The sequence below is a fragment of the Pyrgilauda ruficollis genome, unplaced genomic scaffold, assembly GCF_017590135.1.
Source record: "Pyrgilauda ruficollis isolate IOZ18807 unplaced genomic scaffold, ASM1759013v1 scaffold78, whole genome shotgun sequence".
Classification (NCBI taxonomy): Eukaryota; Metazoa; Chordata; class Aves; order Passeriformes; family Passeridae; genus Pyrgilauda; species Pyrgilauda ruficollis.
Genome location: NW_024529710.1, coordinates 2,514,757 through 2,531,380, shown reverse-complemented (window position 1 = coordinate 2,531,380; position 16,624 = coordinate 2,514,757). Strand labels below are relative to the sequence as shown.

General features: G+C 37.1%; 1 protein-coding gene across 7 annotated transcripts in view; it reads left to right on the top strand.

The window, feature by feature from the left end:
• SPIN1 (spindlin 1) overlaps positions 1 to 9,537 on the top strand; it is a 63,131-nt gene extending 53,594 nt beyond the window's left edge. For all 7 annotated transcript variants that reach the window (XM_041486719.1, XM_041486721.1, XM_041486723.1 and 4 more), the window contains 3 exons: positions 1,675 to 1,928; positions 2,870 to 3,103; positions 5,769 to 9,537. In XM_041486719.1, coding sequence (XP_041342653.1) covers positions 1,675 to 1,928; positions 2,870 to 3,103; positions 5,769 to 5,968 — 688 coding nt within the window. In that variant the 3' untranslated portion in view covers positions 5,969 to 9,537. The remainder of the gene's footprint in view (positions 1 to 1,674; positions 1,929 to 2,869; positions 3,104 to 5,768) is intronic.
• Positions 9,538 to 16,624: the final 7,087 nt, after the last annotated feature.

The window sequence follows — 16,624 nt, the reverse complement described above, 5'->3', positions numbered from 1 at the left end:
GATGAGCAATATAAACTGCTTAAACTAGACAAAGCAATGCCAGTTTAAACTTCTATTTCTAGTAGTTTTTATTCCCTTCAGAATGAAGCAATGTTCCATTAGCACTAAGTAAATTAATTGAATACAAAACAAACTCAAATTTGTGCTAAGAACCAGATCTCTGAACTTAACTTTGTAATAGTAACCTATTACTGACACTTATTACAATTAGAAACATATATATATATATACTTGAGCATAGCTAGAATTTGAAAATACATTCTAGTTTTTACATAAAATTAGAACCAGCTTTTTGGGAGAGTTTCTCTTTATATAGGAACTCCAGCCTGTTCCAGTTACCTGTGCTGTCAGTGTTAGGAATGCAAAACTGCAGTCTGATCTTTGAAAACCTCAAATGATAACAAAAGTGAAATTTGAAAACACCCTTGCTAATATCTTCATGGTGAATTAAAGTCTGAAGGTGGGACAACTACTAAAGTTAATTGTGTATCTTGTTTTTAATAGTTATGGTTACAGTTATGATACAACATTAAACAGACCATTATCATATTGTGAGTGTATATTCTGAAATACTGCTTCCAGGATTTCAGTGGTATGATTGTCATCTGTATTTTTTGAATCTTATAGGGACTTCTATGAGAGCATTAATCATATCTGGAGACCTTTTTCTTTGATCACTATCTCACTAGTATTGCCTTCTGCAACTGATCGTCTTTTAGATGTTACTTTTAAGCTAGTTGTGTGCATATATTGCTGCCATTGAAATTATGTGTGCTACAAGTAGTAGCCCAAAAATTTGTTTTACAACTAGTTAATATCCAGGAGAATTTTGTATATTGTCATAATGCCCCTTAGTTTTTTCCATTTATGTTCAAAACTGTGTTTTTAATAGCTGGATAAAACAAAACTTGTATAACACTTTCAGTGACACTTTGGAGCTGTCAAATAGCTTACATTACAGTTCATCAGAATAGTAACTGTTACTTACCAGAGGGAATTTCATGCCAATTCCATGAAAATATCAGAAAGACAGAAAAGTTACTTGATCTGTTTTCCGCATAAAGGAGTATCCCATCTCTGGCTATTTACATTATGTGCAGTTTTTCATTTTCCCTACTAAATACAAAAGTGTTGTTGCTGTCATGTGTCTTTAAAACTACTTGGAGTCAAAATTACTTGTAAATGAAGGAGCCGAAATTTTCTTCAGGAGAAAACAGGTCTGTTTTAGGGAAAACAAACATTTTGAAAGAATTTCAGTCAGCCATATAATGCTTGCACTGGCGTTTTCCTTCTGGGAAGGAGTTCTTTACTGTTCTGCAGAGAGTAACAAGGTAGTAAAGTTGTAATACTGCCAGCAAACCTTGTGCTTTGGGGTTTGATCAGGTGAGTTTCACTTTTGACATTCAGTGTAGCAAGGGATAGAGTAGTTATTTTGGCTTAAGCAAACTACATTTAGAATTTATTGCTAGGAAACTGACTTTATACAGCATGGCAAAAATGTGTCACTACTTTTAAGTATTTTTTTTTTCCAATAAAGTGTGATAAGCTTTATGACCTAATTAGAATAAAGTATGCTAAGCTATAAAATATATTGTCATGTAAAAGCATACAGCTATTTTCTGAAGTAGAACGTATATGTACCTGTTTAATATTGATGTTTGTATCTGTGTACAGAAAACATAGAAACAATGTGGGACCAAGCAAACCTATTTCTCAGCCACGAAGAAATATTGTAGGCTGCAGGATACAGCACGGATGGAAGGAAGGAAGTGGACCTGTAACACAATGGAAGGGCACAGTTCTTGATCAAGTTCCTGTAAATCCCTCGCTCTATCTCATAAAGTATGATGGATTTGATTGTGTGTATGGACTAGAACTTCACAAAGATGAAAGAGTTTCAGCACTTGAAGTTCTTCCAGACAGAGTTGGTAAGTGTTTGTGGTATTTCTCCTAAATAAAAATACTTATTGGCTGTCATTTATCACCAAATGATCCCCTAATCCCTCCAGATTTCCCCCAAGATTTAAGATACTTAAATGTTACTGGTCAATTTCATTTCTGTGTCATGGCAGGTAATCTAAATGCTTTGATTTTTTTTTTATTCCACTAATTTTGATGATGCTAGTGAGTGCAGTTGCTGTCTTCTTTCTTTAAGTAGTATGCAGTACATGTAGTTTTCAGATTAACACTGATATTTCTGTTAAAATTTCAACTCTAAGCCATCTAGACTGTGTTGTCTATTTTGTGTGTCTAACAGTAATAAGGTTACATTTTTTCTTGTACTACTGCCATGTACTTATAGTAATGGCTGGAGGACATTTTCTAAGTGAATTAACCTAATTAGTAATAATGCTTTTTGTTTTTCAGAATTAGCTCTTGGATTGTTAAACTGCAGGTTTTTCAATCCACCAAGTTTGATATGTACTCAAGTAAATACCAGTTTGTAAATAGAAAAAGCTCTTGCTTCTTCTAACTGCAAAGGAATTGGTTACAGTCTGCAGGGTGGTGTTAGGAGGAACCAAATCCCAGAGTTGAATTAATAACATCATAGAACTGCCATGAGATAGGCCTTTCGTTTCTGCCTCTCCCTGTCCAGTTAAAGTTCAGAGTCTTTGCTGCTCGACTGATCTTTCGTTAGCTTGCCTTGTGATTGTTTAATCACAGGGAGTAGAATAATTCATTGTTATTTTAACAACATTCTGAAGTTCTTAGTTCTGCAGCACTAAGCTCTCTGGAATGGACACTGTTTGTTTTGTGTATGAATTTACGATCTGCCAGTCAGATTTGTGCATTAATCAGCATAAAGATTATATTTACAAAGATACATAACTGTGCTTTTGAATGAATTTCTGAAATGCTGTCATTTCAGCTTCGTCTCGAATTAGTGATGCCCACTTGGCAGACACAATGATTGGTAAAGCTGTGGAACACATGTTTGAGACAGAGGATGGCTCAAAAGATGAATGGAGGGGGATGGTTTTGGCTCGAGCTCCTATTATGAACACATGGTTTTATATTACCTACGAGAAAGATCCCGTCTTGTACATGTACCAGCTCTTAGATGATTATAAAGAAGGTGACCTTCGCATTATGCCTGATTCAAGTAAGTAGGCCAGTTACTGTTTTCCTTTGGCAGCTTTTTCTATTAAACATTTAGCTGTGGTTTATTTATGGTCAAGAGAGCTGACAAACAAGCATTATATTTGATATTCCATTTAATTTTTCTTTAAAGTATCACAGCTAACAAATGTGGTAGTACAAGAAAGAACATCTGTTAACTGCTGAAATATTTAACTTTTCTAAGCAGTGACATATGCAGGTAATGCTTTTTCATAATTAATCTTAACTCTGCTGAAAATATGGGTGTACTACTGTGAAAACTTTACATTTTGGTTTTTTAGTGGAAATTGACAAGCCAGAAGTCTTCCACTGCTGTTTTCTTATAGAAATATCATGTCGTGTGAACTTGGCTCTTGATTTGTGTCTCTGAAGCAGTTCTTGTGGGACTGAATATTATGGGTCAAACTGATATAGTAAGAACAATTTCACTGAGCTGTGTCTTCAGTATGAAAAACTTCTTCAGTAGTTGTTTGTGGGAAAAAAATACTTATTTTTTGAAAACTGATTTTCTCTCAGGTTTTGCAACAGTAGTAAGAAAAAGTTTTCGTCTTAGTATTTTTCCTCTCATTTTGGATGAAGTAGTCTTCTTCAGGACTTGTATTAGTTTAGGAGGCTTTTCACAGAATCAGTATTATTCTAGAGATTTAGATAGTTCAAAGAAAGAGATTATAAAGAATACTTTGAGTTTACTTCTCCTGTGTAACAAAACCCTTTCTGACAGAAGCCATTTGGGATTTAAATAAAATTATTTTTTACTGATACATATGCAAAGCACTATTTGGTCAATGACTACGGTTATCCAATTAGTAATTTTTTGAGTTTGAGGTCATCTTGCAGATGCGCCACTGGTAATTATCTACTGGCAGAATAAAAAGGTGGCACTTATTTGCGTAATCTCCGTGTTAATGATCTGTGTTTAGATTACCCTCATCTCTGGCCCTAGCAAAAAGCAACATCTCTGATGTTTTTAAAGAAAGAACCACAGATGTTAATGGAAAAAAGTGACCTTCCTCTTCTTAAAGAAATAAAGCAAGCTCTTTCAGATTTGAATGTTAAAATAACTTCTTTGTATTAACCATCAGAATGGACTAGGAATGCATTTTAAGTCTGCTTTGCCTTCTTCCACCTTGAGAGTAGGGAACGTTTATATGCTTTATTTCCATTTAAATATTAATTGATTTTAGTGCACTTTACCATCTTTGCTCACCAAAAGATTATTGTTTACTGATTTTCTAAACACTTCTAAGTATTTGCTTCCCTTCCATTCCATTTCTGGAATGCTTTCCAAATATTTTGAATCATGTCCTTGAGTCAACAATTGGATGTTAGTATTTTGGAATAGTATTAGTCAAAATCAGATTTTAGAATATCTGCATATACTTCCATAAATTTGGTGGAACTTGACATAATATTATAAATAAAATTTCTACGGTACTGCCCCTTATCAAATATAGGTTCTGCATATGTGAGGAGACCAAATAATAGATAATTTGTTTGAACCTTTTTTCTTTTTGTAAGGGGAAAACATATTGCTGGGTCTGATACTAAAACTTGGCCTACACTTCTAAGTGAAAATGTAGGAATTGAACTTGCATCTTTGCCAAGAAAGACTCTTCATATAAAACTCATATTAAGAGGATAATAACTATGTGTGACAATGCATTTATAGAGGAACTGAAACAAAAAAATAAACTTCTGTTTGCAAGAATTTCTAAGAGCAAATGCAAGCCAGTCTCTTCATTCCATGTTGTTTTTTTTCTGCTTTGAGAGTTCTTTCACAGCTCTCAAAACTAAAAATAAAATGGGTGGAATCTGTAAGGGATTCTTAATACAAACTTGTAACTAAGTTACTAATTTAAAAGCTTATGAATTCCAGAATAAAAGCTACATCAGATATTGCAATTGCTTTAGAAGGTTTTCCAGTAGAATACAAACTACAAGTTTATCTGAACTAGAAATCGAAGAGGAGCTGAGAAAGATGTGATTAGCTTCCAATTCTCCATACAGTACTTTTTACCCGTTATTATGTTCTGTGATTGGCTTGTATTCAGTCACTTGGCACGTTACAAATCACATCTTTCATAATCCAGATTTAGCGTAGGGATTGTCTGGTTAGGTTTTGCCAGAGAGTAAAATAATACAGTCAGACTTTATCAAAATTACTCAAACATGGAGTCAAAAGTCCCTTTTAATAAGGAGTTGACAGCTACTACCATTTCAGAAGAGATGCTTCTGTGTAGTGAAATGCACGCATTGAGCCTTGAATAATGTGTGTGGGAAGAGGGAAGTTAAGTTAGGGTACCTTTCTGCTAATTAGGTCCAGTGCCTTTTTCTGCTCATTGCTTAAATTCAGTTATCTACAGCCATTTTCTACAACTTCTGCGTACACCTTCCTGTCAAAGTTCTACTTCTCTTACCAAAGTGCTATTTTTGTCTCAATAAAATTGAAGACAGTATTGCTTGAAAATTTTTTCTGCAACTACTTTCTACAATCATGGCAATTGTTAAATGCTTGTCTGAATGAAATTAATGAATCTGTTTACAACTTCTAATTGTTTTGTATGATTTTTAAAGACAACTATGCAGTTGTTCTCCTTAGTGCAAAATTTTATTAACGTCTACTAAAGCATACTGGGTTTATGTTACAGATGATTCACCTCCTGCAGAACGGGAACCAGGTGAAGTTGTGGACAGCCTGGTAGGCAAACAAGTGGAATATGCCAAAGAAGATGGCTCGAAAAGGACTGGCATGGTCATTCATCAAGTTGAAGCCAAACCATCTGTCTATTTCATCAAGTTTGATGATGATTTCCATATTTATGTCTACGATTTGGTGAAGACATCCTAGACATCATCATGAACTTTTGCCAAATTTGTGGAACTATTAAATGTAAAATTTGTAGACACAAAGACTTGACTGCTTTCCAGTTTAACGAAAGCTTAAATGTCCCTGCGAACCCACAATCTCTGCCAGCAAAACTGTTTTGTTCTGAGTAATACAAACATGACACATTTTGTGTAAGAGAACTCCTTTTCTTGAAGGAAGTCAGTATGTTTGGGCAGGAGGGAGTTAAAAGCAAAGAACAGCTGCAAATTCAAGCTGTGTAAAGTTGATCTAGTATTGTAATCATTAATCTAAATTTTTTCATAGATTTTGACTTTTTCTTCAATCTTGCACTCACTTGTTCAACTGCCACATGCAAGTGTAGTTTGATATTTTGATATGCCTTCTTTTGTAACATTAAATTTAATTTCTTGGATACTGGCAGTCCTTGTCTTCAGGGTTGGGACATAGGTGACTTTTCTGAAAGGTTTAAACAGTTTGTGCAGTATCAAGGAGTGCCTAACCCAAGTAACATCAATCTGCTGTGTTTCTACACTTTATTACAAATTTAGCTTTTTAAGAACTTGCAGTGCGTGGAAATGCTTGTGCATTTTTTACTAGTCAACAGGGCAGTACAGTAGGATATCAAGTCTTTGGATTACGCACCTTTCAGTGAAAAGGCTTTAAACTATAAAATTACATTTAATCTGTATAACCACTTAATTAGAATGTGCAGGTTAATTGCCCATATTTACAAGTTGTAGGAACCAGTAAAATACATGCAACAAGGCTGCCTTCAATCCTAAATGTTGTACTTCTTTCTTTGTTTGTTATACACATTTCTTAGCAAAACCCAAGTGCTTAGTGCCACAACTCTAACAGTATATATGCTACTTCAAAAGAATTCAGACTACGCATTGGCATCAGTAGTCTCTCATTTAAAATCAAAACCTAGCAACCTGAATGTTTGTGTGTGGACTTAGAAGCCTAACAGTAGTTAATATTTTACATGGTAAATACAATCTCACACCAGGGAAGTGGGAGGGGGTGTCCTTTTACAGTGAAGATGTAACTTTAGAGAAGGAGAAGCATTTATTGCCTTCTGCTCAGTCTGTTGCATTCCTTTGTTTTGGTTTGCTTTTAATAATTTCGGTTCAAGAAGGCATCTTCCCAGTTTATTCTTTTTTCTGGCTTTTCCACTTAAGGAGTGTCTGGACAAATCTACAGTTAAAACCTGTTGTTGCCTTTTGTGGTGTACATTGTACTTGCTTTGAGGTATGCTGTTAACATTAATTTCATTCTATGAACACTAGAGTTCTGCATGCCAGTGGTGTACTATCTAAAGGAAGCTATAAGGCAGTCTCAGTGGTTCAGTCATCTGCATTAGATTGTGGATGTAAATAGCAGCCCACAACTGCAGAATCTTTTCATGGTTATAATCTTGCAAGATAGTTGTAAATGAAAATTAGGGTTTCCTTAAGTGTGGCAGCTTTTAAAAATAATGGAATTGGAACAACAATGCAGCACAGCAACAAGGTTGTCATGTTACAATAAGGCAGAGCTCTGCAAGTTTCATATAATTGCTTCACAGAAGTACAGAATGTGAAGACAGTTAACACTGTTGATGGAAGGAACAAATACCCTGATATCCAGCTGTGTGCCATTAGTGGAAGAATGCAGGAGCTGTTAATCAGAGGACAGAGGTGCAGATGACCTCTGTTGTGGGTATTCCTGATACTGAAGACTCAGTGGTTTAAGCCCCTTTCTTGTCCATTTTTTTTTGCCTGATTTCATATTTTAGCCTTAAGGCTTGTGCCTCATTATGCTGTTGAATGGTAATAAATACTCTCCGTATAAATATGATACCTTAATTCTTTGTCCATTGCTACTATATTGCATTATGTCCAGTATTTCATCATGGGCAACCAAAGGCAGGCTATTGTCTTTCAGTGAATAGCTTCTCGATGCAGTCCTTATGCAGTAAGTACCTGAGTCGTAAATGTTTCTTGTGTTTGAACAAAGTGAGCAGATTTGCAATACAGTGTTACCATCCTGCAGATCTGTTGTGTTTTTTATTGACTCTTAAGAGTCCTGCATGTAAATCTCAAAGCTGAGCCTGGCTCCATGAGCCCAAGTCGATATTTGTGGCACAGGAATGAGTGAGTGTATTAATTACACACAAGATACATGGATTACCTAGTACACTGAGCTTGGGGCTATATATCTGAGGAATAAGTGGTTTGTTTTGAAATATCTGAGGTTTAGGTCTACTGGAACACTTCTAGCATTAGGCTTGTATTTGTGGGTTTTCTGCAAGCCTATTGAATACACTATGTATTCTGACAATTAGAGTATAATCTACGAACTGTAAATTTCACTGTCATTTTTGGATGTCCCCATTTGTCTGTTGCGTGGATATTTTCACTTGGGGTTTTTTTGGGGATTTTTTTGTTTTGTTTTTTTGGGTTTGGTTTTTTTTGATAGCTTAAACCACAGTTTTGAGGCTTGAGACTAATTCCACTCCCTGCCCATCTGCTTTGGGCTTTGTTTTAGGCTCATGTTTCAGATCTGCATGCAGTGCTTGCGTTACCCTGGTAACTAAATGTTGGTTCCTTGTTCTAGGGGTTCAACATTACTTTCCAAAATCACATAGGGCTTGTGATGGCACAAGCCATGGATCTTTGTATAAAAGTTATTCACCTTTCACATTTACCTGCTGTAGTATTGTTGTATATTGTGTGTGTGCGTGTGTGTGATGTCAGGCTGCCATGTAAAACTTAAAAGGGAAAAAAAAAAAACAAACCAACTTAAATGCAGACCATCCTTTTTTGCATGCTTAGAGGGTTAGAACATTCAATGTAACAAACTAAAGTTGCATGTTAAAATGTTTAGGTTTTTGTTTTGTTCTGTTTTTATTTTGTGTTCAGTTTTTTGTGAATTTGCTTATTGTGCTGTTTTAATGGTTGTTAGTAGGATTAAATGCACCGGTGAGACGAGCATAGTGCCAACGGAAGGTAATTTTCCAGTTGTATGTGTCATACAGCATTTGAAGGGACCATGTATTCTGTTAAAGAAAAAGAATAAAATTTCAGTTGAATAGCAGAACACTACATTCTTCTTCTTTCTTTTGAGTGCCAAACCCTAAACTATGTTGGAGTAGAGATGGGGAAAACCCTTTTTGTTGGAATAGGTAGAAGCATTCTTTAAATGTATTGTTTAAACATAGGAGCTTTGTCTTCAAAGGGGATTGTCTAGTTGCAGCAGGGAAAAGAATTATGGTAAAAACAGTTTCTGGTTCCTTGAAAATGCTGTGCTTTTTGTATTTTACATCATTAGTGCAATTTGGATGGTTCTTGGTATGTGTATAGTTCAGAGGTCTTCGTGTTCACATTTTTAAATTAGATAATGAATTCATCTTTAGAGCTTGGTTTCTTTATTTTTATTTTATTTTGAACAATGTAGACAGTTCCCTGTTCTCTGCATTTAGAAGTATAAACACTTTAAATTGTTACTTAATTCTGTAAGTAATTTTTATAATTATGATGTAACTCTATCCTTAAAACATTTAAAATAAACCCTTTATGTGCAACTTATGCCTGTAAACTTTGTTCTCATGAGCAAAACACAGAGATGTGATTTCAGATTATGAAGAAGCAGTTTCTTCATTTTAATGTTGAGCCATGTATGCTGGTATAATACTTGCCCTATGAAATATGTTTGCTTGCAAAGCCAAATTGTTGTTCTTTTTTTCCAAGTAGGTATAAGTGCTGGTAAGATGGAACTTGCCTAAGGAAAAGCATACTGTTAAATTGTATTTAACTAAACACAGAAAACTCCCCGCCCCGGGGCTGTGCAGGTCTGTGAAGCAGTCTCTGTTTCCAGAGCACACGAAATATCTTGACAGTGGGGAACTGCAGAAGCATTTTGCAGTGTTTTGGTGATACATTAATTTGCTTTGAATTAAAACAATTTGAAATTTAATGAAGTGTCTTTTACTGGTGATAGAAAACAAAGTCGATGCAAATGGGAGGTGATGAGGAAAGAAGATAACATCACCATGTTGTGGATTTTCTAAAATGTTTTAAGTTGTTTTGAAGACTTTATGTAGTGTAATTACTAAGGCAGTCTTTCCACGTTGAGCAGATTTTCTTTATTACTGTCTCTTTTCTGATAATAAAAGGTGCATAGCACTTAAAGGATGTGGTATAGTGGTGGACTTTGTAGTGTTAGGTTAACAGGTGGACTCAATGACCTCAAGGATCTCTTCCAACCTAAATAATACTGTGATTCTAAAACATGTTTTTGACACCAAGCTCATTTAGTCATATACTGAAGAATATGGAGTATGCCAGCCTGCAGACCCAAGCCTTTTCCCTTAGTTCATCATCCAGTTTATTGTATCCTGTTGCCCCTGACACTGCTCCCAGTGATGATTTATATTGTGTACATCTGTGATTGGGAAGAGTCTAAGACTTTTGCTGTAGCTGGAGTATCACCTGCAAAAAATAGGTGTGTATCTCTGTGACCAGTCTGTTAAATTGTAGTTAAAAACAGATACACTAACACGTTGTGACTAATGCCTGAACCTGTTCTGTATTACCACTAATAAACCACCCTCAGTTTGGTGGCACCTTTCTCTGGAGGGAGAAGAAGAGAAGGATTATAAAAGCAAAGATATTTTTGTTGTCTATCACTGCAGTAATGAACTCACTCCTGAGAGCTGGTTACTTACAAGCTCACTTACAAGCATCTTAATTGTCAGAGCTGTGTAGACAGTAATGTCCCTCAGATTTAAGAGGGTGATAGGGGTCCTACTCAGAGCTATTGCTTTAATGCTACTGTATTGTATTTTCATATCTGTCAGGTTCCTCCTTGTCAATATGAATAGGTTATATTATCGGGGGGGGAAAAAGCGCTGCTCTTTGCTCAGTGAGTTACTTATTTTGACATTTTTTTTTTATATTCATGGTGTATGCAGTGGAGCCATTGATGACTTCAGGGGACTACTGCTTTTTGGAAAGTTCAGTAAGGGTGTTTTGAAGGTGATTGGGCTGCTGCAATTTAAGATCATTAGGGTACAAAAGGAGAAGTAAAAATAGGTCAAGGAAATCATACGTAGGTTCTTTCATCCTCAAGCACTAGATAATAAAAGATTTTTACTATTTTACAAACTTTAAAGCATTATTTTCAATCTGACTCATTTTTCTTTCAGTAAGATCCTGCCTTAGCATGTTACATCACTTAACCTCTTTGCCAATATCAGTATCTTACTGTTTTAATTCATTTCAGGATAACTGGGGAAGTTATCAAGCTACTCAGAATTTTTTTAAGCTCTTCCCACTGCCTTGTGAGTTTCCTGATTTCCAAACAGAGTGCAGAGCTGCATATGCACAATGCACACCTGTGTGTATATAACAGGAAGCAGCTGAGGTCTCAGCAGTGTGAGGTGGTGTCAACACTTCCCTATTCTACATAGATGTTTATTACAGATCTCTGCACATTTTTCTTTTGAAATCAGTTATGATTTGCTTAACTTCACTTGTGCAACTTGAATGGTTTTTCAACCTCACAGTTTAAATATCTCTATGTTTTGACACTGGTTCCAGCCTCCCCTATGCAATTAATCCTTAAATTTGTTTATATTCAATGGAGTCTGACTTTTACAGGCCTTTTTTTAGTATTTTGATGCCATTGTTCCTCAGGTCTATAGACCGATCTGTTCAAAGCTGACTTTAGTAATGAACGTAGACATCTTCACATTTACTTTGATTTGAATAATCTTGTTTCTTCGTAAGGATGTTCCACCCAGATCTGACAGATGAGAGGCAATTTTTTTTTTCATTAAAAAAAACCAAATGCAACTACAGTAGGTAGTGCTTTCTAATGTTGTAAATCCAAACATCCTGGCCTTTAAGTTGATATTACAAGACTAGCATTGTGCACAGGAGAAGATTCTTAGCATTTTGGCTTGCACAGATTTGGTTTAACACATGAAAATTGTCGTATTTAAAATGTAATCAAATTATGCAGATAAATGAACCAAAATAACCATATGTTCTCCAAAATTCTGATTTTTTAGTTCAACGAATACCACTCTAGCAGATGACAAAACTACAACTACCTTAAATTACTATTAATTGATACTATCTAATCATACTCCTCCAGATAACACAAAAGCATGAAATGGAGGTCTGAATTTCTTCAAATTTTTAAAGAATGCACTTGTGTGTGGAAGAAAGAAAATACCTGGAGTGCTAAAAACTTTACTGCAGAAAGCCTGTGATGCATTTCATGCTTTGTTTTGAGATGCTCTTCTGTGGAGTGCAAACATTTTTTTGCACTCAATATAGGTTCAAGATTGCAAAGATATGAGTTGCTGATACTTGTGTCCTTTTGAGTAATTGAAGTATAAAATGAAGTATACACTGTGCTGCCCGAGGCAGAAATTTGAATTCTTCAGACATCTGCTTTTCTGTAAACTACCTGATTATATCACTAAAAACATTTTGGAAATAACAAATGCAATTTCGAAGTTTGTTTTGTTTTTTTTAATGGGATTAGTCAGTACTCTTGTGTGGCAGAGTAAAGGTGCAGAGTAAGCACCAGAGAAAATCATGCTGAGTGAAAAATAACCTGTCCAACTGACTGAACTCCTGAACTGCCTTTGGGATGGCACTGGTGTAGGAGGCTCCTGCAAGGCTCCTGCAAGGTTTGGCAGCAAGTGAACCTGCTTTTTACTGGCCTTTGGGCTAGAGCTGTAAGGGTATAAATACTAACTTCTGAAGCAGTAATCCTTTCTTGACTAGACTGGATTATAGTTGGTGCTGACCCATGCTCTAGTGCTCTCTTTGCAATGGGATTAACAACATAAGGAAGGCTCTGTCTTGATGCTCTGATACTGGGGAAGTCCTGTCTGACTCTGTCTGTTACTTCTATTCAAGATACAGGGCCATCTCACAGGAAGGATTTCTGTCAGAACCACTTGGAGATGCAGGATTAAATGTGGTCTTACTGTGAACATGGAAGACTTCTTCTTTGAGGCTTTAATACTTTCTGTTTATGTAGACAACAGATCTAGCCTTCTAGTGGCAGGTGACATAAACAGCATTGAGTTCTTTGCATCCTGGACCCAACTCCCTGCATCTTCACCATGTCCTGTTCGCAGTGATCTGTTCCTGTGGCTTAGCCCCAGGAGTATGCCTAGAGCAGCCATCTTTTTCAGAGTTAGCAACCTTAACAATTTCTTGAATATGAAGATGATTGTGCTCACGTAATTCCTCTTCTGAATTGCCCATAGAAGTTTTGGGATTAAGTTACTGGGATGCAAGAATTTAAAATAGGGGTATTGGGTGTACATGTCAAGTGTTGGCGGTAGAGAAGTTTAGGGGTGGCCTTGATGAGAAAACAGCTGGTGCTGCCCTTGTGTAGGACACAGCCAGCCTGAACAGTCCCACTACAGGGCACTGCTAATCACATTAGCCAAGCTTTTAGTGCTGCCTCTGGAAAGCATATTAGAGAAAGGGTACAAAATGCTGCAAGACAGCTGTGAGAGAAAAGTGATGTTATGTGAGAGCAACAGCCCTGCTGACACCAAGGTCAGGGCAAAAGAAGGGCAAGAAGGTGCTCCAGTCATTGGAGCAGAAGTTCCAGTTCTCCTGGAGCCCTGTTGCAATCCAGTTTAAACCCAGAAGAGCAAAGAAAATTAAGTTTCTGTGTATAAAATGGAAAAAACTTTGAAAATTGGAAATATACCCAAAAATGTGATTAAAAGCAAATGAGATTAGTAGTTTGTTCAAAAAAAGTTTATTTTATAGTAAAAGGAAGTGGCAGAAGGAAGAAAGGAGCAGCAGCTTTTGTTACACAGTTTTGCTATATCGGCCAACTTCTTCCATGAAGATGTTTAAGTCAAAGCTATGATGTTTCAGTTCCTGACAAGCCCGTGGTCCAGTCCATGGTGAGGCAGCTGTGCCCTCACAGCCCGTGGAGTACCACTGAAGAGCAGAGATCCACTCTGTGGTCACTGGGGACATGGTGCTGCAGGGAATGGAGATGCCCTGAAGGGAGCTGCAGTCTGTGGAAAGTCCGTCCTAAAGCTGGCTCCAGGCAGTACCCATGGCACTGTGGAAAGGAGCCCACCCTGGGGCAGTTTTTCTGGCAGAAACTGCAGCCCAATAAGGACCCAATACTGGTGCAATCTCTTCTTGAAGGACTGCAACCCATGGAATGGACCTACAGTGGAGCAGGGGGGAAAAGTGAAAAAGCATGAGGAGGAATGAGGAGCAGTGGCCATTAACTAAAACTCAAGAAGCTCCAGTTCAACATGAGGAAGAACTTTATGCTGAGGATGACAGAGCATTGTCACAGGCTGCCCAGGAACATCATGGAGTCTCCCTCACTGGAGAGGTTCTGAACCCACATGGATGCAATCCTGTCTCACCTGCTCTAGCTGACTGGCCTTGGCAGGCTCTTTGGACCGGATGATCTCCAGAGGTCTCTTCCAACTCTAACAGTTTTGTGATTACATGAAGGAACAGCAGAAATGGAGTACTATGAACAGATCACAACCCCTATTTTCCAGTTCCTTGCACCAGCTGGGCAGAAGGAGGAGGTAGAAAATTCAGGAGTGAAGTTGAGCTTGGGAAAAAGAGGGGTGGGAGGAAGATATTTTTGGCTTAGTCTTTCTTTGTTACCATCCTATTCCTATTTTTAATTTGCAGAAAATTAATTTTCTCTTGGTTAAGTCTGTCCTACCTTCATTGGTACTTAGTAAAGAATGCTTCTCTTCAACTCAACTCAGTCTTCATCTCAACTGATGAACTTTCTCAACCTTTTTCTCCCCCAGTTCTGTTGAGGAGGCGGACTGAGAGAGCAACTGGGTGGGCTTCTGACAGTCATGCAAGGTTAACTCACCACAATAGTATGAGGAATTATTCTACTCAACAATCTTATGTATGATTTCTCTTTTCCTTGCCCAAGATGATTTTCTGTGTAACTGAAAAGGATAGAATCATAAAATGCCTTGGATTGCAAGAGACTGTAAGATCATCCAGCTCCAAATCCCCTCTATGGGCAGGGATGCCCATGAAAATTACCTGAAAATCAATGTTCATGAGGCACAGAAGCTAGCATGTGAAACCTGAGTCTTTGACATCTGTCATTTTCTGAAGTTAATTGTCATTTCAGAGCTCTAAAGTACAGTCACTGTTTTTTTTCACAGTCAACCAAAAGAACAGAAAGTAGCCTTCTTAGGCTAATTTTTGGTGGGTTTTGTAGTGGAGACTTCAGCCTATTTAGTGACATTGCTTTCTCAAATATTTCTGTGCTTCTAATGATTTTAAAATCAGAGCACGGTACTACAGGCCACAGAATGTTATATATTCTGCATATGTCTGTGCAAGAGGAAGGTCTTTGGGATTTCACAGTGGCTAGATAAAACATGTACAATATAAATTACAGTGAAACCCACTCTTAAAAGAACGTTCCCTTAATTCAAGCAGCAAAACCACAGCTTTCTTATGAAAAGGAGCATGCTAGACAGAAAACTCTTAGGAGGCTCTCTACAAACCCATGAGACAAGTGACTGTGGTAAGGTCAGTGTGCTCTGCTGAGACACTTATTATGAACTCCTGCTAGCAGCTGCAGCATAGCTGCATTGGTAGCTTGGTTATTGGCAGACAAGTACTCTAGCTTCAGCACTGTAAAACCTACACTGGCTTCTCTAGGAACTGTTCCTTTTTTGCTAATAAATGATCACCTGAAATACATGGTTTAAAGAAATCATCCAATCTATCTAGAAGAGAGGTGGCTAACAAGGTGGGCAGGAGTAGATGCAGGCTGTCCCTTCCACGACTGAAGGCTCAATTCAAGTTTTGCCAGAAGAGGTTGTGCAGATGCCAATTGCTTTTGTGTGCAGCTATCAAATTAATTAAAGCAACTGAAACTGCTATTATACTTCTGGAGTCCCTCCTTGCAGCAGAGTGCTTGTGACAATCTGACCTTCTTCTTCACCAAAACTCTGACAAAAGGTTTGAATTAGGTGGTGGTTGCTGGCAACTGTAGGGGACTGAGCCAGATTCTGCAGGAAGATTCAAAAGCGGGTTTACACTTCTCATAAGGCCCATAAATGCAGGATGTAGTGTTGAATGACTCTGACCCTGAAAGGAATACATCTAGTCAGAGGTCTCTTCAAGCAAAAAAAAAACCAACCCAAAATTCTAAATGTCCTCTTAGCTACATTAAACTGCCAAAAGGCTAGAGTGAAGTGAAAAGTGTATCTGAACTCAAATGAACTAGAGCAGAATTTTACCACAGTATTTTTCCATTTCTGCAGGTGCAAATGTTGTTCCTTGTTGCCATGCATCTGCTGCTGTATTAGATGACACAGCATTGTTTCCTTAGCATACCTGTTTGGAAGTCAGAAAAGTTACAGCACTGATATTTAGAATATCTAGCACTTGATAATTTGAGATATACTGCTCGAGATAAAGTTAGATGCAAAGGATCATTGAATCAGGCTTTTTGTACTGCAAGGAGAAGTTCATACACATTTGCTAAACTCAAAATCTGTAAAATGGAAAGAATGTACCCATAATTGCTGCAATTCCTATAGCAGACTTTTTGCATAGTAGGAATCTGTTAATAGGCTGCAGTATTTCCTGATTAAAAGAAAAAATATTCTTT